Source organism: Cydia fagiglandana, chromosome 15 (assembly GCF_963556715.1).
Source record: "Cydia fagiglandana chromosome 15, ilCydFagi1.1, whole genome shotgun sequence".
Taxonomy (NCBI): domain Eukaryota; kingdom Metazoa; phylum Arthropoda; class Insecta; order Lepidoptera; family Tortricidae; genus Cydia; species Cydia fagiglandana.
In genome coordinates, this window is record NC_085946.1 from 18,425,488 (window position 1) to 18,448,833 (window position 23,346).

A 23,346-nucleotide genomic window follows, 5' to 3' on the forward strand; every position below is an offset into this window, starting at 1 on the left:
CTATGCAGGGAGTCGGATGCCACAGCACTAAAATACCAGTACGGAGATTTCGGTATGTCATCGGAAATGTGTATGTAAATGATTAGAATCAGCTAAATACGATTAAGGTACCGTTATGATTCAAACTGCACCAGCATAACTGCCGACTGCATTACTGCAGGAAATGTCGAAATCCTCATTTTTAGGGTTCCGTACCTCAAAAGGAAAAAACTAAACATTTATAGGATCCCTCGATTTCGGGGTTGGTCCCATAATAAAGTGCTCAGTATAAACCCATAATCTCCCTGGCAACGGGAAAGCACTTATTTTTTGGCCACCGTGTAAAGACAGATACTTAATATTTCATCATCATCATCATCATCATATCAGCCAGAGGACGTCCACTGCTGGACATAGCGGCGCGATTCGGGAAATGAATTAGAGATGCATTAGATATGAAATAGTAAAGATATGTGACGTTCCATGGCAAAAGGTACCTTATGGCAGCTGGGCTTACACTATTGTTAACGCCGCTCCAATATTCAGCCGGGGCAATGGTACCTTTTGCCGTGGAACGTCACATATCTTTACTATTTCATATCTAGTGCATCTTTAATTCATTTCCCGAATCGCGCCGTAGGCCTCCCCCAAAGAGTTCCACAATAACCGGTCTTGCGCCACCCGCATCCAGCGGACTCCTGCGACCTTTGCCAGGTCAGTCCACTTTGTGGGGGGCTGCCCACGCTGCGTCTTCCAGTACGTGGTCGCCAGTATTTTATAAAATAATTTTGATCAGATCCTAAAGTAGATGTAACTACTGTTATTATTCCCCTGCGGTGGATCAATGATTGATGCGAGCTGAATCGGCGACTTTTTGCGTCTGCATTTAACGGTGTGGACCCGTAGCCCACTGCAACTCTCGCTTCCAATACTATGATACATTTAGTATGGCTCCTCTACACGATGGCCCAGCGCCGGCCACTCCAAGGGACGCACTTATGCGTTAGAGGTAGCAAGTGATATTGCTATCTGATTCTACCGCATGGCTGCGTCCCTTGGAGTGGCCGGCGCTGGGCCATCGTGTAGAGGAGCCATTACGGTTAGGTATAACAAGGAATTACTACCCGAATAGGTCCCAGTGTTTACTTTGAAACAAATAATTCTTGGAATATATTACAAACGTGTATTTTTATAAGTAACTATGCATTCTTCAAGCCGTCATCACTCCTTTTCACGTGTTTCCCTGTCAAACAAATTTAAACTTAAGTACTTTAAATGTCTCCTGGAGGATATAACGAGTCGAAAGTTGCTTCCCTTTTCCTTTTGTGAGCGCCAATGCTGTGAAAAAATCAGTAGAAATTTACACTTTTAATATCAAAGTGACAATCATAACATAACACACTTGGTGTACGTGGCACAAAAATACGTTGACAAAAAAATAAGGAATATACTCTTACTTATAGCTACATGCATGCAATCTTTTGCTAAATTTATCAATAATATGCCGCGATAAAAATTTCGTCACCGATTTTTTGGGCGATTTTATAAAGACAAAAATGGTTCGCCAGATTGTAAATGACAAAAAATCATATTTAAATGTTTATTCATTCGTAAAACTATAAAATAGGCCCTTACCGGGCTTGATAGCTATTCGTAGAGTCGGAGTTGGGATCGGCTGAGTACTCGTCGCCGACACGTCTAAATATGATACGCAATGTGCCGCCGCCCCTGTAAAGGAGTGAATAAATAAAAAAATAAGGTGTATTCGGATAATATCGAATGTCGAATAATTCCGAAATTCAGATGAAAATCACCCTTAATTCCATCATAATAAAAGTCTCTTTTCGGAATTATCCGACAGTTTTCGACATTCGGAATTACCCGAGTAAACCTTAACATAAATAACATGGAACTTGACGTAAAAATTCAAATAAACATAAATATGTATATCTATCGTTGCTAGAAATTGTCATACAAAGAAAATAGAGCGAACGGGTCAAATATTTTTTTGTACCTATGAGTTAAGATTATGCGACTTTCCTGTGGACATCATAAAATATGATTTTTTAAGGCTTGTTCTAAACCTTTTACTTTTTATAAAGTCTTAGAAAAAAATACCTAGGTAGGTACTCAAAACGTTAAGTTCGTAAATGTCCACAGAAAACACGCGGTTTTTTCCGAACGTATTTGACCCTCATGGAAGTTACTTTGTATAAAAAATTTTGTTACAAAAGTCGTAAAAAGGATCACTAACCAGTGACCCTGCCGGGCATGATAAGGTCGTTCTGGCAGAGGGTCGGACCCACGCCGGTAATCGTCAGTTAATCGCAGTAGATGGTCGGGTGTGCGGCGATGGTGGACATCTGGTCTGTCAACAGAACTAATCATACTTTTTTAAAGGATGAATCAGACTAGAACGGCCCGGGTCCGGGCCGAGGCACCCGTCACTTAGTTTTCTAATACGAGTATGGGTGGTAGGTGATCACGTGGTGCTGTCTATAGAAAAGTGTCAGAAACCTCTGCTGGTACAAGAACCATTCTAGAGTGACTCCTGACCTGACACCTGACGGTGCTACGATTTTAAGAGTTAGGAGCGAAAAAAAAAGGTGAACATATTGTCGGAAGTTTCTAAAACTTATAATAGTAAACGAATCCTAAAAGTCAAACAAAATATTAAAAAAAATATACCATTATTCCATCTACGTTTCTATGAGTTGTCATATTTAATTAACTTACGGGACAAGTACACACTGTGAAGAAAATTGATTAATTAATTCAATTAGTATAATTAAGTATATTTTATAAATGTGAAATTTTATAAATCTCACATTTCCAAGGCTCTACAATTCCAAGGCACAGCTTTTAACATGCTAGGGGGTATTGTGTTCAGATTGATGGGAGACGATTTTTTAGGGTTCCGTACCCAAAGGGTAAAACGGGACCCTATTACTAAGACTTCGCTGTCCGTCCGTCCGTCTGTCACCAGGCTGTATCTCACGAACCGTGATAGCTAGACAGTTGAAATTTTCACAGATGATGTATTTCTGTTGCCGCTATAACAACAAATACTAGAAACAGAATAAAATAAAGATTTAAATGGGGCTCCCATACAACAAACGTGATTTTTGACCAAAGTTAAGCAACGTCGGGAGTGGTCAGTACTTGGATAGGTGACCGTTTTTTTTTGCTTTTTTTTTTTGCTTTTTGGTACGGAACCCTTCGTGCGCGAGTCCGACTCGCACTTGCCCGGTTTTTTCTTATCTTTGTTGCAAGTAGGCTCGATCTTTTGATTGGGCCACGACAGAGGGTTGGATATATTAAAACTGGTCACTCACGTATTTTTACTCGAAGATCGCTCGACTTTCTCTCGAATTACATAATTCGCTAAAGGTGCGTCCACAATTACCACTGACGTAACTCAAACTGTTTTCTAGCTAGGAGGCGCGGACCAACCACGATCACGGTTAAAATTTGTGAGTGACCCGTTTTTAATATACCTATTTAATATGTCTGTGTGTGAAGGAAACTGACAAAGGGTAACGCACTTGTACTGTCGCCACAGCAGCCATAACCGTAGCGACGACTACAATCAGCGTACTAGTCATTGTAATCTGGAAAATTAAATATACTATTACATTACGTTCGCTAAAGTGCATCAAGGATGAGTCACGCTAGACCGGGTCGGGCCCGGGCCGAGGCGTCCGACATGTAATTTTCTATGACGGCTGATCGGTGATCACGTGGTGCTTTCCATAGAAAATGACCAGCGCTTCGTTATACATATATATTTTTAGACTGCTAGCATTATGAGCAAACTAAAATTATCTATTTAATAAATTAAAACAAATCACGAACCTCTACTCTGAGACTTCGCAATTGATATGGCTGAGAAAATGTTCTTATATACCGACTATGATAACCAGACATAATGTATCAATATAATGTTTATGTCACTTTAAATAACCGCTATGTACAAATTCGATTCGGTTATTTATATTCATATGACATGATACCTTAAAACGTAGGTAAGCAGTAGTGTTTTTATAGCCCCGATAAATCGTTTGCTCAATTTACTACGTACTATGTACAGTCAGCCAAGAACTCACTTTCTTGGCTGACCGTACCTAATCATCCTGCGTTTGTTCATGTTATTACCCGGCTTCAAAACAAAGAGGGGTTTATCAATTCGACCATGTTTTATTTTACGAATCAGAACTCCGCACTTTCTGTACCAATTTGTGTTTCTTTGTGTTTATTAGTTCCAGATTAGCCCCATTTTTGTTAATATCCAATTATCCAGTCTGTTAATAAGATTCATAAGGAATTGAGGGAACTCCTCGAATCTATAAGCAATTACGACTTTTGTATTTTCTTGACCAAACCAAATACATTAAAAAAGTGACATTCGATGAAGTGGATTGCTGATGAACACCGAAACGGAATTGTTAAACAATGGACAGCTTTTGTTCTTTCTTATGACACCGCACTGCACATTTTTGTACTAAAGTATTAGCATCACCTGTATGCGGCCATCCAAATTATTATAATACCCAGTCCAAATCGAACCGTGTCAAAACAGGTCATGGACCAATTCACGATAATGTTTTTAGTTCAGGTGATACAGACAGAGGGTGCATGGAGACAGAAGATACAGCGGAGATGCTCCATACAGGGCATATACCTCGGATCTCCAAGAGATCTGCCCAAGATTCTACTCAATATCAAACGTTTGATAGGCTTCTTTAAAGAGATGCACTGATTAGACTAGCCTAACCTCCGTCCTCTTTACGCAAAATAGGAGCCAGTCGCGGAGTTGCGGAAACCTGCCCCTGCTACAAGACAATACCATCCCAGGCAGAGATATTGACTCGCAGAGCTGGTGGTTCTAGTGTATTGCCAAGGTACTGCGCTTGAAAAGCGTGCAACTTATGCCCTAATTCCTTTACTAGAACGACTATTAATAACCTAATAGCCGTTTGTGATCATTTTACAGTTTCCTAGTAAGAGTGGTGGTGAATTTTTATATTTGTTTTGTCTTCTGGTTTCTTTTCTGCACCTTTTCAACGGAATGGTCTGTCTGCCAAGCTGATTCAACGTCTGTCAGGAATTAAAGAGTTACAAAAGTTCTCGCAGAGTCCGGCGGATTTCGTGCGGTCAGTCTCGCAGCACTTCCACTGTGAACTCATTTAGCCTTCTTCGCTCATTCTATTCAGTGGAAGCACTATACAATTCGGACTCCGTCCAGAGCCCATTCCGCTCGCGGGGAAGGCTGACTGTCGTATATGAGAGGAGCCGTGCGGGTTATCATCCAATAGCGGAGAAGATTCTCGCAAGTCTTTTATCCCTGCTCCAGTGGAAAGGCAACCGGGGGCGGGTATTACATGGTATGACAAACTGAGCGGGCCGGAATTTTAAATAGTTTTGTACTTTTATTGGCCTATAGTTTGAGATGACTGATTCTCGTCAATAGGGATGAAGTCATAGATAAGAACATTGTTTGCTTTGCCATAATTTTATTTCCTGAATTATACTTATGACAGAGGCTTGTAGCCATATTGCGTGGTCTTCAAGCTGCCATCACGTCTTTTCACGTTTTTACCTGCCAAAAACAATTAACAAATATAAATATGGCTTTTTCAGGCTGTCCAAGGAGCCTAATTTAAAAATATTTAAATATAACTCTATGGAAACGGATTCTATCGCGTGTAATTAATTAAAAATACATTTCATGAGTATAGTTACTCGCGGTACCAGAAAACAATATTAAAAATACATTTCATGAGTACCTATAGTTACTCGCGGTAACCGAAAAGTTTTCGGTTACCGAAAAGTTTTCGGTTACCGCAAAACTATTTAAAATTCGATCGATATTTTTTAGTTTTCGGCGAAAACTAAACTAAACTAAACAATATCGATCGAACTATGATATCCACTATCCCGGGCACGCAAGGCCGTCCGCTCAGTGCTCAGCCAGTTGCGTTCGGAGAGAGACCATTTTTTCTATTGAAATTCTTGTAGCAAATACCTACGTGTGAAATATAAACTTGCTAGACGCTGTATATTCCTGGAGACGGGGGACCATACTGAGAGTCGAAATTTGCCTCCCTTTTTCCTCTTAGGTTCCAACCCCTGTGGAAAAATTAGAAAAACTCAGAGATGTTTTCTGTGTGTTGTAATATCTATATAATATAATTCTTTGGTCGAGTACCTACAACACAAGGTTTCTTGAGCTGGCTCTGGGACTAAAGTGGCAGTCCATTTCCAACGACAGCAGCACTACCATTCATTTTACTATGGAAATTGACAATAACACGTGCAGCTGCGGTCAGTAATGGAATGTTACCCTTAGGTCCACTTGCACCATTCAATAACCCGAGGTTAAGCGTTTAACCCTGGAGTCACCAGTACAATTTGACACTGGGTTAACGGTTTAACCTGTTAACTCCGGGTTAGCGAGATGGTGCAAGTGGCGCTTAGTCAATTTGTGTAATAGTCGTAATGTCCTATACAAGGTGTTACTGACCATTGAGCTTTAAATCCAGGGCTCGATTCTACTCGCTAAACTGCTACTTTTATTATGGCACCAACCCCGAAATCCCGAATATTTTTTTACTTTTTCATACATTTTGTCTGATCAGATGTCGACGTTTTCTATGGAAAAGCCAAAAAATTTTCCCCGATTTTAGGGTTGGTCCCATAGTAGTAAAGTTTGGCGAGTAAAATCAAGCCCTGGAATTAAAGCCCCATTGTCAGACACATACTGTATATATTTTTTTAATAATATAGTCGCTTACCGATCGTTGGCGTTGAAACTAGAGTCGGAGTCAAATTCGTCGAGGTCATGTTTACTACTTCTAAACATCTGTTTTAAAGTTCCCCTGTAAAAAATGTGAATTATTCGACTGGATATGCATACTATAGCATAATTTCTCTAGTCACATTATTACATTTTGGATTTTGGCCAGTTAATTATTGAGATGAGATGAGAAATTGTTTACAAAGACATTTTGAATTTTAGTGCGGGGTAGCTCTTACATAAGAAAAAATATTCCTAAAAACATTTTTATACGTATTTTCGTCCCATATTGATATCCAGGGTGATAAAAAAGGAGCACTAACCACCCCCGACGCCCAAATCGTTCGTTGTTATGCCGGTAGTCATCGATCAGTCGCATCGGATAGTCTGGCGTACGGCGATGATTGTCAAATCGTTCGTTGTCACGCCGGTAGTCATCGATCAGTCGCATCGGATAGTCTGGCGTACGGAGATGATGCCCAGACTGGTCTGGTGGAGGTGGCGGTGGTCTGTGAACAAGAGCACGATCTAGCTTTTATAATACATCATTACAAATCGGAAAAAAAACGAGTGACGGAACAAATCGAGTAAAAATGTTTTAGGCTAATAATGCCGGCTGTACCTGTTGTACACGCCCGGCGAGACACCCCGAGACGGACCGAGAGCGAGTGTGTACAGATTGCTCTCGTCTTATCTCGGTCTTCCTTGTCTCGTCTCGCTGTTCTCCGATTGCGGTCGGTTTTTTGCGGCCGAGTCAAAGGGTCTCGCTGCTCCCGCGAGGGCAGCGAGGCAGAACATGTGTGTACATTTATTGTTAAAACAGAGATTTGTGTAAACCCGACCAAAAATCTATGAACAAAATGGGTGTAGACGTCACAAATGCAAATTACCACCAAACGTATGTTAAATATTACTACCAATAATTAAAAACCGGTGTGTTTCTGTAAAGACGCGTTTTGGTAAGCCGTTAAAAATGTAGTCCAACAAGATTGAATTGCAGTTTTTAGAGTTTTACCAAATGGAACCAGTCCTATGGAACCCAAAAGATGTGATACATAAAGATAAGCCATATATCTACGATGCTTGGGTCCGAATAAGTGAGCTAATTGATTTGGGTTCTCGCCGAGCGTGTACAGCTGGCATAATGTTCATCCAGCGAGGGAAATGGGGTCTCATTGCTAGGAGATTAGGTAGATAAGTAAATAACTTACGGGGGCATAATACACTGTAAATAAAACATATTAATTAATTAAATTAGTACTTAGGGCATACTGATAATTCCTGGAACTTAGAAAAAATAAGTCGTCACATACATCAGAATCCAGAAATTTTCAGTATGGCCCACGTATATGCTACCACCACCCCTCCGGTAATATTATAAATGCGAAAGTAAGTCTGTCTTTCTGTCTGTATGTTATCTTTTCACACTTAAATTTATTTGCACCTCTCTTTGCAGCTGGCTGTACAAAAAAGTGTAAAATGATTAAAATCTTCCAGCGGGGTTACAGAGAGCTACGCACCTGTACTAATGCGAGAGCAGCCAGCACTGCGACGACGAAGAGCGCTCGAGTCATTGTTGTCTGCAACATTTAATATAGGTACGTTACAATTACGTAGTAACGGTCGTATTGTAAAAACTTATTATGTTACCGTTAGAGGAACAGTGTTGGTATAGACCGACCGCTTAACTGAGTCCTCGCCTGCGCGGTACGGGGGCGACGGGGCGGGACGACTAAGGGCGACGGGGAAGGTGCGGGCGGCAGGCGTACGGCGCCAGTCGGTCTATGGTAACTACATAGAGTCTGTCAGACTAAATTTAAGTTTTATGAGACTTAGCGCTTAAAATACTTCCGAGTCTTTTAAGTCTCGTGTATAGTTCTTTCTTTTTTAAGCTCCGTTATTATGTTATGTTTCTTTTTAAAAATAAAGGAATGTCTCCTTTAAGTAAAATGAGTCAGGTTAACGATTTAAGGTAGTTTCCCTCCAGGGCCTGACTTAATTTATCTTTCCACACTGTATACACAATTCAAACATGTTTGAATCATTGTCATTGTATAGAATTCATAGGTAACTTATATACACAATTCAACTAAATTACCCCTTAGAATGCAAAATAAAATATGATATTTATAAAAGAGAATGTAAAATACACTTAGGTACCTATACTTAATAATTTAAAAACAAAACACGAACCTGAATAGGAGACGTGGCTAACTTGTACTCGCAGACTTGACAGAAAAATTAAACGAAGATACGCTTATATACCAAATTTTATTATGTACTGTGACGGTACGTATCAAATGGTACACTATCAATTAAAATTTATATGCCATTCTAACAGTTAGCTATTGTCCAAATTTGACTCGGTTATAAATATACATTATAAGTTTGTGATTAGATTAGTTAGATGGAAGCTAATTTGATTTTACGGAAAATTGATTACCCAATTATTATCTTGCTTTTGTATTTGTACCTATTTTGTACTAAGAATACAGGAGACACATTCTGATTGCAAGAACAGGTTATAAATTTGAGCTGGATTCGTTATGAATGTGATCTGTTACCGTCAAAATTGACGAATATTTAGAATATAGAAACATGGTATAGAATTTAGAAATTTAGATGCTCATTATTTTAAAATGACTTTTATGTTTAACGAAAGGAAACGCTGCCAGCCTCCTGGGCACCATAACAAACGATGGTGACCTGGGGAGCATTTTTTATTTATAAGTTCTGTTAAATTTTAGTTTTAATTTTAATGTTGTTTTTATTATCACTTTATTTGTTATTGGTAAATAAATGTTCCGGCGCTTACTTTTCTAGGACATGACAGGCGATCACGTGATCCTTGCCATAGAAAACGATGCGCCGGAAGCTTCGGCCCGGACACGGCCCGTTCTAACGTGAGTTATACTTAATAATAAAGTAAACCGTATAACTTAAAACCCGCACCATTGTACCAAAGTTTCATCTGTTCTCTTTTCATTTCTGGCTTTACACCCTTAACTTGTAATGGCGGACTACATAGAACTAGAATTACCTACTTCCACTAAAAAGAGTTACGAAAGTGCTCGCAGAGTCGAGCGGATTCTGTGCGTAAGGTATAGGTATATTTCATACGAGTACATCTACCACCAGCAGGTGGTAAGCGAAACGAATTTTCTCACTCACTCTTTTTCTGTTGAAGTACTTTTGTGCAGTTTGCCATTGTGATATTTGTTATCCTGACTTGGACTCTATACTTCTGGAGCAATAGAGCGATTCGGTTGCGTGGGAGGAAGCTAGCTTCTGCGCAGGACTTGAATTTGCTACACTGGAATGCCCATGTGGAACTTGATCTGTGTATGGTTTCTATTGCGGCCTTAACCTGCCGGGCTACACACGAGTGGCGCGACAGTATCTCTCCTATGAGATAGACTTCCCGCTAGAATTTATACAGTTAGAAAAAGACGTGTAGTCTATCTCGCGGGTGATATACTGTCGCACCTTGGCTTTCTTGTGCTAAGGCCTGGGGGTGGGTCTCGCCATCGCGAGTCAGGCGGACTCTGAACGGAGTTGCAGTGGAAGGAAGCCTTACGAACTGAGTGGACCAGAGCTGATAACTGATTTTAGTCAAAAGGTACTGGGTTGGAAGAAGTAAAATAAGAACATGGTTTGCGTTGCGACAAACATTTTTATTTCCTGGATTATATCACACATATGTTGACATATTGTGCGCTATTCAGGCCGCCGTTATTGACGTCTCCTCTCCGTCTCGTCTCCTGTCGAAAAAAAGAAATATTGTTTTATTACCTGCTCGGAAGGGTATTTAATTCGTGTAAAATATAATATAGGCGCTCACGGCTAACGGCCATCACGCCATGACGGATCCCTGTAAATAAAGTTAGATATTAACGACTGTTACATTATAGAGAAATAAATATTGGTGTCTTGTGATTTATCTTCCTAAAAAAGAAGTCTACATGTCGCAGGCATTTTGTAAGAATCCGCAGTTTACAAACGGAGTCGTCAATTTACAAACTGCTTCACGTTTGTAAACGTCGGATTCTTACAATTTGTACAATTACCCCTTCTGACCCAAATATTAGGATTAGACAGTTCGCGAAATGAGCCTCAATTAGTGCTTAACATTAACATTAAAAACAGAAAATTAAAACATAAAAGAATATAAAATTGATAAATAAGTACTTAAAACAATGTTACACAAAAAAAAAAGTCAATGTAAATATACTTAGCTAGTTCCAACCTACGAGTATATGTGAAACGCGAGTGAATTGCTTATAAAAAACCCGTAGGGGTCGGATCAAAAACTAAGTAATTAGTCCGACTCACGCTTGACTACATATTTCTAATAGGTATTTCTGTCATCTATAGGTAAAGACCTATTTTATGTAATTTTTTCAAAATTTTAGATAAAGGGGGAAAGGTCGTTTTTTGCCTATTTTCTTGAATTACTTCTAAACTGGTTATTTTAAAATTATAAAAAATATATTTGAGATTTTTACATTGAGCTCTTTCATTTGATATGTAACACGATATAGTTTGAAAAACTTTATTTTTTAATTTTCTCATTTACCCTCCAAAAGTGGCCACCATGTTTAAAATTCATTTGTTTATGTTAGATGTCCGTCTTTGGGTCACAAACTTACATATGTGTACCAAATTTCAACGTCATTGGTCCATTAGTTTCGGAGAAAATAGGCTGTGCCAGACGGACAGACAGACAGACTCACGAGTGATCCTATAAGGGTTCCGTTTTTTCCTTTTGATGTACGGAACCCTAAAAAGGATCACTAACCACGACTGCCGGGAAAACTGATCCTCCGCGTCACTCCTAAAAGAATCATGTGGTGAAAGATGATGTCTACGGTGGGCTGGTGGGCGGTCGGTTGTTCTGTAAATAGGAAAGAGAACAATATTATTTGTTTTACAAGGGCGCAAAGTTGTTGTTCAACTGTTCGTGCTAGTCGTGCTAATATTGATACCCGAGCAAGCGAAATATTCCAAAGTTGAACCACGAGCAAGGGTTTAACAAATTTTGCCACCGAGTGAAACACCAAATTTTTCACCACACCAACGCGAGGAAAATATTAAGTACTAACTATAAAAATATCAAACCAAATCAAAACCTAAAGAAATCCAAATTTTATTTTCCTCCCGTCGTTTGATGGGTTTTCCGGTGATATATGATTGTTATATTACGATTCTTGAATACCTGGGGCCCGTTTATCAAAATACATATGTATACTTTAGTATACAGAAAGCAGCTTGAACGTTATTAAATAAATTATCATCGAAAATCATCATTTAAAAGTCAATTCAACCTGCCAACAAGGAAATCACTCAAAATTTGCATCAGATGACGTTGCCACGCACTTGGATAAAATGGAACTTTCCCATCAGTTTTTGACTAATCAAGAGAGCCTTTGGTGAAGCCAGCTGGTGTGGTGAATATACGTTTAGTTAACACACGCGACGACACATAAAAACACACGCGAATCCTTAATCTTCCGTCGCAACTTTTGCTTTATATGGGTTACAAACCCCATTCCTGCGATTTAAATAACTTACGGTGGTGGCAGAATACACTGTAAAGGAAAAGTTTTAGTTAATTCAACAAACTAACGTATCTATAAAATAAAACTAATACTAAATAAAATTCGTCTAAGAAATTGGGCCCCTTGGGCATGGTGCCGAGGTTGCTGGCAGCATTTCCCCGCTGTATTGCGATGCTAATACGTTGTGCAAGAAAGCTGCCAGCTCTTCGGTCAATTAATTTAATTAGTATTAGTAGGTAATTAGTAGTGAGCTACAAGTAGGTTCAGCTAATAGATACTAAACATCTGTAATGACCACAGACATCGTACATTTTCCAGCATTTTTGGTGCAGCGGAGTGGTGTAAATAATTTAATTTCAAATAATGTCAAATATATGACGTTAAAATGACATTCACTCTGTTCTGCTCAAGCCGGTGCAAAGTTAGCTTAAACTATTGACTAATAAGTAATAATACTAGACCGCCAAAACTCTATTTTGATCTCTTTCCGCTAGTAATATTACCTGAAAACTGTGGAGCATTAAACTTTTCGTTTTTCGCGACATTCGCGACATCTAGTTTCGACTACGAATGAAACAGCGGTATGTTTAATGGCTACGCGCATATCACAGGGATTGCCGATCTAGTAAACTTTCTACGTAGGCAAACAACACGCGAACGCGAAGCCAAGCGATGGGGCGCGGGTATATCAATCCTTTGATACCTATAGAAGTGTCCTCTCGTTGCGAACGCGAACGCCTTGGGCCCGCCGCGCCGCGCCGCGTCGCGTTCGCGAGTTGTTCGCTTACGTAAGACGCAACGTTAGTTTGGTTAATGTATGACAGAGGGCTACGCACTTGTACTACAGCAACTGCTAGGGCAGCCAGCACTGCGATGATGACGAGCACGCGAGTCATTGTTGTCTGCAACATTTAATGTACATTATAAATGGGGTCCCTTGGTTTAACATAAAGTTCTAAGTCATAATGTATTGTTTGTCATATAATCATTAGTCTTAAAACTGAAATTGTTAACTTTTCAGACTGTTCGTAAGGTAATTCTGAAAAGCTTTTCTGAGAAAAACCAATTATGACTAACGAAAATTCGGACAAACAATACATTATGACTTAAAACTATTTGGGAAACAATAGAGTGGATTTATATATGATATGTAGTCAGATAAAATAAATAGTTAATAATTTAAAAACAAAACACGAACCTGAATAGGAGGCGTGGGTAACCTGTACTCGGAGACTTGACTATTCATGTGAAGAATCGCTTATATACCAACTGTTATGTAAAGACGACATGTATCAAATTGTGTCAATTATAATTTATATGTCATTTTAACTATTGGCTATGTCCAGATTCGACTCGCTTCTTGAACTGTGTCGAATTTGGACATATTATAACTAACTATATTCTTGTAAATATATACTTAGTTAATTTAAATTATCAAATTATATATGTAGGTATAGTCGTTAGGTAATGTGTTTTTATGGCAAATTTATTATCCAATCATCTTTCTCTTGTACTCTAAAGACGGGAACGTATTCTGATTGTAATAACAGGTTATAAATTCGATCTGGATTTATTGTGTTGTGGATATGATTCGTCAGTGTCAAAAGTAACTGGTTTGCTCACAATACTTACTCACCGATATAATGCTGAATGTCAGTGCCAAAACATGACATTTGGGCCCACTGATTAACAGTCCGCCGGATGGCATCTGCCTGTCAGTTTTACGAAACTGTCAACTTTATGTTCTAACTGACAGGCCGATTCCGTCCGGCGGACTGTTAATCAGTGGGCCCCTTAAAAATCGAATTGGCCTAACAGTCTATTTAAAGCCCTTGCTACACGGTCGCCGACAAGCCCCCAGACCACGTGGCCTTGGTCCGTCCCGGACCGTGTAGACAGTTGTTTCCAACAAAATTTGACAAAACTGACCAAGGACAGACCAAGGTCAGACGGTTAGAAAGCTTGTCGGCGACCGTGTAGCAAGGGCTTTAGCCTATGTAAATTAATCTTCCGTCATAATCGTTTAGTAAATAAATATTAAACTAAGCCATATACCTTAGAAACTAACATATAAACGTAGTATGTACAGTAATAATAATCTTAAAATCTAAAAATAATTGTGGCGCAGTTTTCTGTTGCGTCGCATTTTCCGGTGTAGCTTTCGGTAGATTTCCACGGAACCACCGAAATACCGTGCAATACTACACCATTCGTCGGCCAGAAGTCCGCGCTCGCGATGGTTTCCAGCAGCGGCTGTGGCACGTACACCACAAACGAGCTGAAGTGCACGTAATGCAGGATACCTACATCTGGAACACTCCCAGCTCGTAACAGAAATCAGAATCGTCCTGCCTGTATAACTATTGCATGTTTAATTATATCATAATACCTACATACAATTTCCGCGTTTATGTTACTTCACGGGCAATTAGGTTCGCAAATAAATACTTTCTATTTCACTCAAAAATAAAGAAACTCATTACATTTTACAAATTTCCAAAATGAATAATTTTTAAGAAAAAAAAACCGACTTCCATGGGGGCCGATGAAAGATTATTGTAGATGGTACACTATGTAGAAAAGGAGGTAAAACCACCCACTTTTCTACTAGCATTTCGCTTCTGTATAATGGCTCCTCTACAGGATGGGCCAACGCCGGCCACTCCATGGACGCAGCCATGCGGTAGAATGAGATAGCAATATCACTTGCTCCCTCTAACGCATAAATGCGTCCCTTGGAGTGGCCGGCGTTGGCCCATCGTGAAGAGGAGCCATGAGGGTCGTAGTTCTAGCCTAACCTAACCCACTCCTCAGATAGCAGTTCGGTTCTGTGCGGATCGCAGTTCGAACCTAATCAAACCCACTTTTCAAGTAGCATTTCGTTTATGTAAGGCTCGCAGTTCTAACCTAACCTAATCCTTGTTCGGTTCTGTGAGGATCGCAGTTCAAACCTAACCTAACCCACTTAATGGCGCATGCCGTGCGGTGTACGGGGGTTTTAAGCGGGAGGGGCTAGTAAGATTGGCACCATCGTACTTTATACCTACATTAATTTTATGGTAGGTAATCAATAATCATAGTTGTTTATTTAGTTAAGGTATCATAGTGGTTTTCTGGGTCAAGGTCTGGGTCCGAGTCCGGGTCCGAGTTCGGGTCCGAGTCCGGGTCCGAGTCCGGGTCCGTGTCCGGGTCCGAGACCGGGTCCGAGTCCGGATCCGAGTCCGGGTCCGAGTCCGGTTCCGAGTCCGGGTCCGAATCCGGATCCGAGTCCAGGTCCGGGTCCGAACCGGATCCGGGTATGAGTCCGAGTCCGGGTCCCAGTCCAAGTCAAAATCGAAATTCGTTATCACCAAACGTGTACCATGCGTCATTGAAGAGTTCTGTTCTGGTCATCATCAGCTGTTCCACTTCATCAAATGCGACAGTTTTTAATGTAAATGCTTGATTTTATGATGAAAATACAAAAAAATCTATACGTATGCCTTTAATATTTGAGGAGTTCCCTCGATTCCTTATGGATCCCATCATCAGAACTCGAGCTTGACAAAAATGTGACTTAAAAACTTAACTTGCTTAACGAATATAACGAAAAGGAAAAATCGCCAAACGTGAACTATGCGTCGTTTAAGAGTTCTGTTCTGATCATCACCAGCAGTTCCACTTCATCAGATGCAACAGGTTTTAATGAAAATGCTTGATATTCTGATGTAAATACAAAAATCTCTATACGCATGCCTTTAAGATTTGAGGAGTTCCCTTGATTCCTCATGGATCCCATCATCAGAACTCGAGCTTGACAAAAATGTGGCTTAAAAACTTAACTTGCTTAACAAACATAACGACGTGGACAAATCGCCAACCGTGAACTATGCGTCGTTGAAGAGTTCTGTTCTGATCATCATCAGCAGTTCCACTTCATCAAATGCAACAGTTTTTAATGAAAATGCTTGATTTTCTGATGTAAATACAAAAATCTCTATACGCATGCCTTTAAGATTTGAGGAGTTCCCTTGATTCCTCATGGATCCCATCATCAGAACTCGAGCTTGACAAAAATGTGGCTTAAAAACTTGACTTGCTTAACAAACATAACGAAGAGGACAAATCGCCAACCGTGAACTATGAGTCGTTAAAGAGTTCCGTTCTGATCATCATCAGCAGTTCCACTTCATCAAATGTCACTTTTTTGGGTGTATATGCTTGATTTGTTGATAAAAACCCAAAAATCACTATATGTATGCATTTAAGATTTGAGGAGTTCCCTCGATTCCTCATAGATCCCATCATCAGAACTGGGTTTTGACAAAAACGGGACCAATCTGTATGCATATACATTCAATCAAAAATGGAATTTTCAAAATAGATCTAGTAATGACGGAGATATGGAGTAACAAACATAAAAAAAAAAAATAATAAGAAAAAAAAGCCGACTTCCATGGGGGCCGATGAAAGATTATTGTAGATGGTACACTATGTAGAAAAGGAGGTAAAACCACACACTTTTCTACTAGCATTTCGCTTCTGTATAATGACTCCTCTACAGGATGGGCCAACGCCGGCCACTCCAAGGGAGGCAGCCATGCGGTAGAATGAGATAGCAATATCACTTGCTCCCTCTAACACATAAATGCGTCCCTTGGAGTGGTCGGCGTTGGCCCATCGTGAAGAGGAGCCATGAGGGTCGTAGTTCTAGCCTAACCTAACCCACTCCTCAGATAGCAGTTCGGTTCTGTGCGGATCGCAGTTCGAACCTAATCAAACCCACTTTTCAAGTAGCATTTCGTTTCTGTAAGGCTCACAGTTCTAACCTAACCTAATCCTTGTTCGGTTCTGTGAGGATCGCAGTTCAAACCTAACCTAACCCACTTAATGGCGCATGCCGTGCGGTGTACGGGGGTTTAAGCGGGAGGGGCTAGTAAGATTGGCATCATCGTAATTTATACCTACATTAATTTTATGATAGGTAATCATAGTTGTTTATTTAGTTAAGGTATCATAGTGGTTTTCTGGGTCAAGGTCCGGGTCCGAGTCCGGGTCCGCCTCCGGGTCCGAGTCCGGGTCCGAGTCCGGGTCCGAGTCCGGGTCCGAGTCCGGGTCCGAGTCCGGGTCCGAGTCCGGGTCCGAATCCGGATCCGAGTCCGGGTCCAAACCGGATCCGGGTCCGAACCGGATCCGGGTCCGAACCGGATCCGGGTATGAGTCCGAGTCCGGGTCCAAGTCAAAATCGAAATTCGTAATCACCAAACGTGTACCATGCGTCATTGAAGAGTTCTGTTCTGGTCATCATCAGCAGTTCCACTTCATCAAATGCGACAGTTTTTAATGTAAATGCTTGATTTTATGATGAAAATACAAAAAAAATCTATACGTATGCCTTTAATATTTGAGGAGTTCCCTCGATTCCTTATGGATCCCATCATCAGAACTCGAGCTTGACAAAAATATGGCTTAAAAACTTAACTTGCTTAACAAACATAACGAAGAGGACAAATCGCCAACCGTGAACTATGCGTCGTTAAAGAGTTCCGTTCTGATCATCATCAGCAGTTCCACTTCATCAAATGTCACTTTTTTGGGTGTATATGCTTGATTTGTTGATAAAAACCCAAAAATCACTATATGTATGCCTTTAAGATTTGAGGAGTTCCCTCGATTCCTCATGGATCCCATCATCAGAACTGGGTTTTGACAAAAACGGGACCAATCTGTATGCATATACATTCAATCAAAAAAAGAATTTTCAAAATAGATCTAGTAATGACGGAGATATGGAGTAACAACATAAAAAAAAAAAAAGTAAAGTAGAGATTGACAAATTGTGTAATTGGATTCATTTGTTTATATTTTCTTATCACTTCGATTTGTTTTTTCTGGTTGCTAGGATTGATTAATTATATCTCAGCTTGGGATAAGAAGATTGATGATCTAATTATATGTCTAATGTCCCCTTGGGATAGGCGACCTAGGGCTAAATAATTACATTTACGATTTACAAAATTAATACAATTATATCTCGCATTTTCATTAGGTACAGTATCTGCTTTCCGTTGGATACCAAAGCTCTCAAGAGTCACTCGAACCTCGCCGCCAAAAAGCCGCTTCCATACAATTAAAGTTATTATAGGTACTGTTTAGACCACAACGGTTTCACTCACTTGAATTTTTAATAGCTATTGGCGACATGTTTCGGGCCCGTCGGGGGTCCTTCCTCAGGTACGAGTGCTCGCAGCGACTGCAACTCGTATTAATTGCTAAGTTATGCTCTCATTTTAAAACTACGTGCTTAAATTACATGAAACTTGGCATACACATTTATGTAACTTTCGATCCTTGGTAGACAGACACCAAAAACGTAGTAAAAGAAATTTCTACCAAACTACTCTGGGTGTCTGGCGACCTACGAGCTGGCATTTTTTGCGCCAACTCAGCCTCACTGTGCAGAGAGGGAACGCGGCCAGTGTCCTGGGAACAATGCCTCAGGCTAATTTAGGTTTAGACTTATGATAATTTGTTATATAATATTTATTTTAGTTAATACTGAAGGCTTATTGCGTTATACAAAGAAAATAGAGCGAGTATACAAGTTTTACGTATATTATAAAACTTTTCTTTGTATTACAATTTCTGGCAATGATAACTAGTAAATACAATTTTCGTGTAATTTCAGAATGTCTTTTTAAAGAGACCGTAAAATTGTATGGCGGCTGCATCTAGATCGTGACCTTATACACGGTGGAGTAGTAATGTAAGTATACCTACATATCTTTAGGTATCACCTATGAAATAATATTACCATTATTACCCAAGGCCGCGATCCCTATCATTAAAGTACACACATGATAAATGACACGAGCACATTGTCTCACAGTTCAAGGCCGTTTTAAACCCTTATAAGGCATAATGGTGTCAAATATGCAAAGTTGAACCCTATCACTTTGAAATAAAGTTTAAATATAGGTGGGAAATACATATATATCTGCCTTATAAAGGCTTAAACCTCTCACACAATAAACGGTCACATTGCTATTGTCTTAGGGGTCTGATTACCATGACAATGACCCAAACTGGGTCTAATCACTATCCTGTTCTGACCCTTCTTATTATACATATAAATGTTTATACTCGTTTCTAGTGGAACCTCGATAACTTGGAGCTGGATAAGGTGAAATCCTCGTTATTCAGAATCAGAATCAGAATCATCGCATTTATTCGTGATAAACTATAACATACACAAGTATTGAACATCAAAGAAATTTAAACATAAAATAAATAAATAGTTTACCACGAAATGGTCCCGCCTCGGCATAACGCTAACCCAAAAGTCAGCGCTGATCTTCCGGCGAGACCATTTGTGGGCCACGAAAGTAGCGGTATCATGAAATATAAATATTATGGGGACATTCTTACATAAATTGACTAAGTCCCATAACGGTAAGCTCAAGAAGGCTTGTGTTGTGTTGTGAATATTGGAGCCCCAAGCCTTAAACAGGACCGACGGAAAAAGACCAGACGGTCTGACGCTGATCCCTTGGGAGCGAGGACGCAGCCTAATTTGGGACGCGACGTGCGTAAGCACATTTGCCCCTTCCCACCTCAGCTGCACGGTACAAAAAGCTGGAGCTGCTGCTGAAAACGCCGCCAAACTGAAACGGGTCAAATACTCAAATCTGCAGCCAACCTTTGATTTCGTACCAGTAGCCTTAGAAACCAGCGGGCCTTGGTGTTCTGATGCTAAAAAGTTTATTAGAAAGTTAGGTCAACGCCTACGGGAGAAAAGCGGCGACCCCAGGTCCGGCGCATTTTTAATCCAGCGTATTTCGCTAGCCGTGCAGAGGGGAAACGCCAGCAGCGTGCTAGGTACATTTAGCCGGGTACCTATGGCCTAATAGCATATAATACCCTTAATTTTTATATTTACCTAGTTATAAGTTTGTAAATTTCTGTATCTATTTACATTTCATTTTGTGAATATTTATATTATTTAAGTATTTATATTTATATAAATATAAATACTATATAAAGGTGGTAAATAACTTTTATTTACCACCTTTATATATCTTATCTTTCTCTGTATAACAAACCTTTATAACTCGAAGAATACAATAAGCGATAGTATTCAAATTTTTTTTAATAACCTCTTTAAGTAAATACGAATTATTCATTCGGTTAACTTATGTACTCTACCTCATTTATGACGAACAACAACCTATAAGACCTCTGTGACGAAAAGTCGTTAACACAATCTTTTACGTGTTCTTTTTTTTAAATTCGCGGTACCGAGGTTTCACTGTGGAATCAAATTTTGGATGCAGCAGTGTAAATCTTTGCGAACAGGGCCCTATTTTAAATGGCTCAGATATCGTTGTTATTTCTAGTTAACTGTGTTTATATGGGCAGAATATTAATCATATTCCTTTGAGAAGGGAAAATAAAGCCACGGTTTTGAGGAAAAGGGGTGAAGTACCCATCCTATTGATATATATTTTGCTCAATACAATTTACTGAATTACTTGAAAGGGTTTCTCGATGGATTGCAGTTTCGAGAATCTTCGAAGATGTTTTTTTAAGATGTTTTCTTCTCGGGGCAGAGGTGTACGGTTGGAGCCGGTAAAGGTTTATTTGACGTTCATAAGCGCATTGTAATATGCCTACTTGAATAAACTATTTTTTATCTTTATCTTTAAGGGGTAACGAGTATGTAAACATCATCATCATCATCTCAGCCATAAGACGTCCACTGCTGAACATAGGCCTCCCCCTTATGGGGGGTGAATGCCATAATCGCCACGCTTGGCAGGCGGGTTGGCGATCGCAGTCGAGTACACCGAATTTGAGGGACGCTGCTGTCCGTCCACCGGTGGTCTTGGACGTAGTTTAAGGACATACCCGGGTCCAGGACATACCCGGGTCCATGTAAACATAACCTATTGTAATTGCGTAAAGGGCTGTATGCTTGTTTCTTACCAGGGTGGTAAGGTCAAAGCTACTCCATAAAAAAATTAGGTTTATTTGTTAGGAAATTATAGAAACCGGATATTTTTATTGCGACACGATTGCCATTATTTTATGATCAGGGGTTGATGTTTAAGTTTTAACTGCAAGAGTCTGTTCGGAAAGAGAAAAGCCGTGGAATTTATTATGCTCTATACATTCCACGACTCTTCTCTTTCCGAGCAAACTTTATACAGGGGAACCATAAACTCCACGTTTTATAACCGTTTCTGACATCCATTAAAAACTCCGCCAAATCTTAATGACATCAATATAGCGAGTAATTTCCCGAACTCCCAAACCGGAATGTCCTCATATCTCTTTATACGCCTCCTGATATACGGCCTAACTTCCGCGTTAACTTATAACGTTATCAGTAAATTACGATACTCATTCCTATAAATAATGAAATACGAATGTAATTCTGAGAGTGTGTCTATATTTTCCGATAAAAAGTGGGAGGCCCGTGGGAAATCCGAAAACTAGTCCCCGTGTTATAACTTGCGCGTTTTATGTTCTTTTATTTTAGTTTTAGGAGCGTGTTATGCTAATGTTGGACTGGAGCGCCTGCGGGTTTTTTATAGCAATGACTAGAAATTGGATAAGTAAGTTATTAGGAAGGTGTTATAAATTGAATTTAATAATGCTTTCTATATTTCGTCGGGTGACAAGCAAAAGTCACTAAGGACTATCAAAAAATTAAAGTATGTAACAATGCACTTTATTACACTTGTAACACGGTTTATTGTCCAATAATTTCAATGGTGTTAGTTAGTGACCATAGATATTATGTTTGTTAGTGACTTTTCCTATAATTAAACGAAAATTTAACATGTTTCCTAATCACGACCCCGTTATCATTTTGCCTCTACGAAGGATATCCGCTACATATTACCGGGACATCTTTGTCATCGGCCACGACCGTAATAGCTCAGCGGTGAATGTGCTAAAGTTTTCGTGAGAATCTGCGCTAGTAAATATAGTAAGGTGTATTCGGGTAATACCGAATGTCGGATGATTCCGAAATTCAGATGAAAATCACCCTTAATTCCATCATAATAAAAGTCTCTTTTCGGAATTATCCGACAGTTTTCGACACTCGGAATTACCCGAGTGTCGAAAACTGTGTGTCGAAACCTTATAGTTTCCGTGTAAATTTTTCACGGCATTTTCCCTTGCTTGAAACGCGTAAAATACAATATAAAAACAACAATTTCGCCTTAGCCCCCTCTTAACCCTCTAGTGCATACCATAAAAAATATTTGTTTAAATTTGAACTTTAACAGCTGTCAATAGAGTTCAATGTTATAACTACCATTTAGGCTTCATATGAACTTGAGGGTTAAGAGTATTTGTGTTAGTGAGGCGTCTAATGAGCCCTGTTATGTTTACGACTCGTCTCTCAGACCCTTTACAGCTTCTATACAGCATCTTTACAGCATCTTTACAGGGTGGAATACAGCTGGGGTGGGATGTTTAATTTCACTCACTTGGACGTAAATTAACTGGCTATTTCGTACCTGTTCTATTATTAATACGGTTCTTTATAGTCTTAGTTAAGACGGAGGTGTTTTATAGGCTCTAAAATTTTTAATATTTAGTTTAACTAAGTGCTTAGTTATTTATAATTCAATCTAGCGACCCGCCCCATCTTCGCACGGGTTAACAAATTATACACCTAAAGGCTGTTTGAAAGTAATATTTTTCAGCTATACCTATTATAAAACTTACTATTATTATTATGTAAATGCAATACAATGGTAAAATGTAAAAGACGAAAATATAAGAATCACGGCGTATTTTTGTGAGTAGCTATTTCTTACGGCTCAAAAGAATATCTTATGTTTTTTTCTTATTGTTAACACAATAATAAAGTTTTCTTTGTTTTCGACTTTCAAATAACGCAGTCTTAAAAATTCCAAAACAAAAGAAAAGCTCGTAAATGTGTTATAAAGCAAAGTGCAGGATTATAAATACTTAATCCGGTCCCGGAAGGGTTTGCTCAATTTTCATTATCCAGAA

The 23,346-nt window shown here is 39.5% G+C and overlaps 1 protein-coding gene and 2 long non-coding RNA genes across 3 annotated transcripts; all 3 read right to left on the bottom strand.

The window, feature by feature from the left end:
* Positions 1-1,249: 1,249 nt before the first annotated feature.
* On the bottom strand, positions 1,250-3,607 carry LOC134671519 (uncharacterized). The gene is made up of 4 exons (XR_010099227.1): positions 3,525-3,607; positions 2,234-2,359; positions 1,615-1,707; positions 1,250-1,317 (listed from the first exon to the last, which is right to left on the bottom strand). It is a non-coding gene; the product is annotated as an uncharacterized LOC134671519 (long non-coding RNA).
* Positions 3,608-5,472: 1,865 nt separating this feature from the next.
* LOC134671626 (uncharacterized) lies at positions 5,473-6,098 on the bottom strand. The gene is made up of 2 exons (XR_010099235.1): positions 6,009-6,098; positions 5,473-5,578 (listed from the first exon to the last, which is right to left on the bottom strand). It is a non-coding gene; the product is annotated as an uncharacterized LOC134671626 (long non-coding RNA).
* A 671-nt stretch (positions 6,099-6,769) lies between these two features.
* On the bottom strand, positions 6,770-13,594 carry LOC134671622 (uncharacterized). The gene is made up of 4 exons (XM_063529481.1): positions 13,532-13,594; positions 8,282-8,355; positions 7,099-7,284; positions 6,770-6,857 (listed from the first exon to the last, which is right to left on the bottom strand). Exons 1-4 carry the CDS (start codon positions 13,577-13,579, stop codon positions 6,770-6,772), a joined length of 396 nt encoding a protein of 131 aa, XP_063385551.1. The 5' UTR covers positions 13,580-13,594.
* Between the last annotated feature and the right edge of the window lie 9,752 nt (positions 13,595-23,346).

Bases quoted from the DNA above. Each gene is read 5' to 3' on its own strand.
- LOC134671622 (XM_063529481.1), bottom strand. From the start codon at position 13,579: ATGAATAGTCAAGTCTCCGAGTACAGGTTACCCACGCCTCCTATTCAG. The intron at 8,356-13,531 runs GTTCGTGTTTTG...TAAATGTTGCAG, and splicing joins TACCCACGCCTCCTATTCAG to ACAACAATGACTCGAGCGCT. The intron at 7,285-8,281 runs GTAACCCCGCTG...TCTTGTTCACAG, and splicing joins GTACAGGTGCGTAGCTCTCT to ACCACCGCCACCTCCACCAG.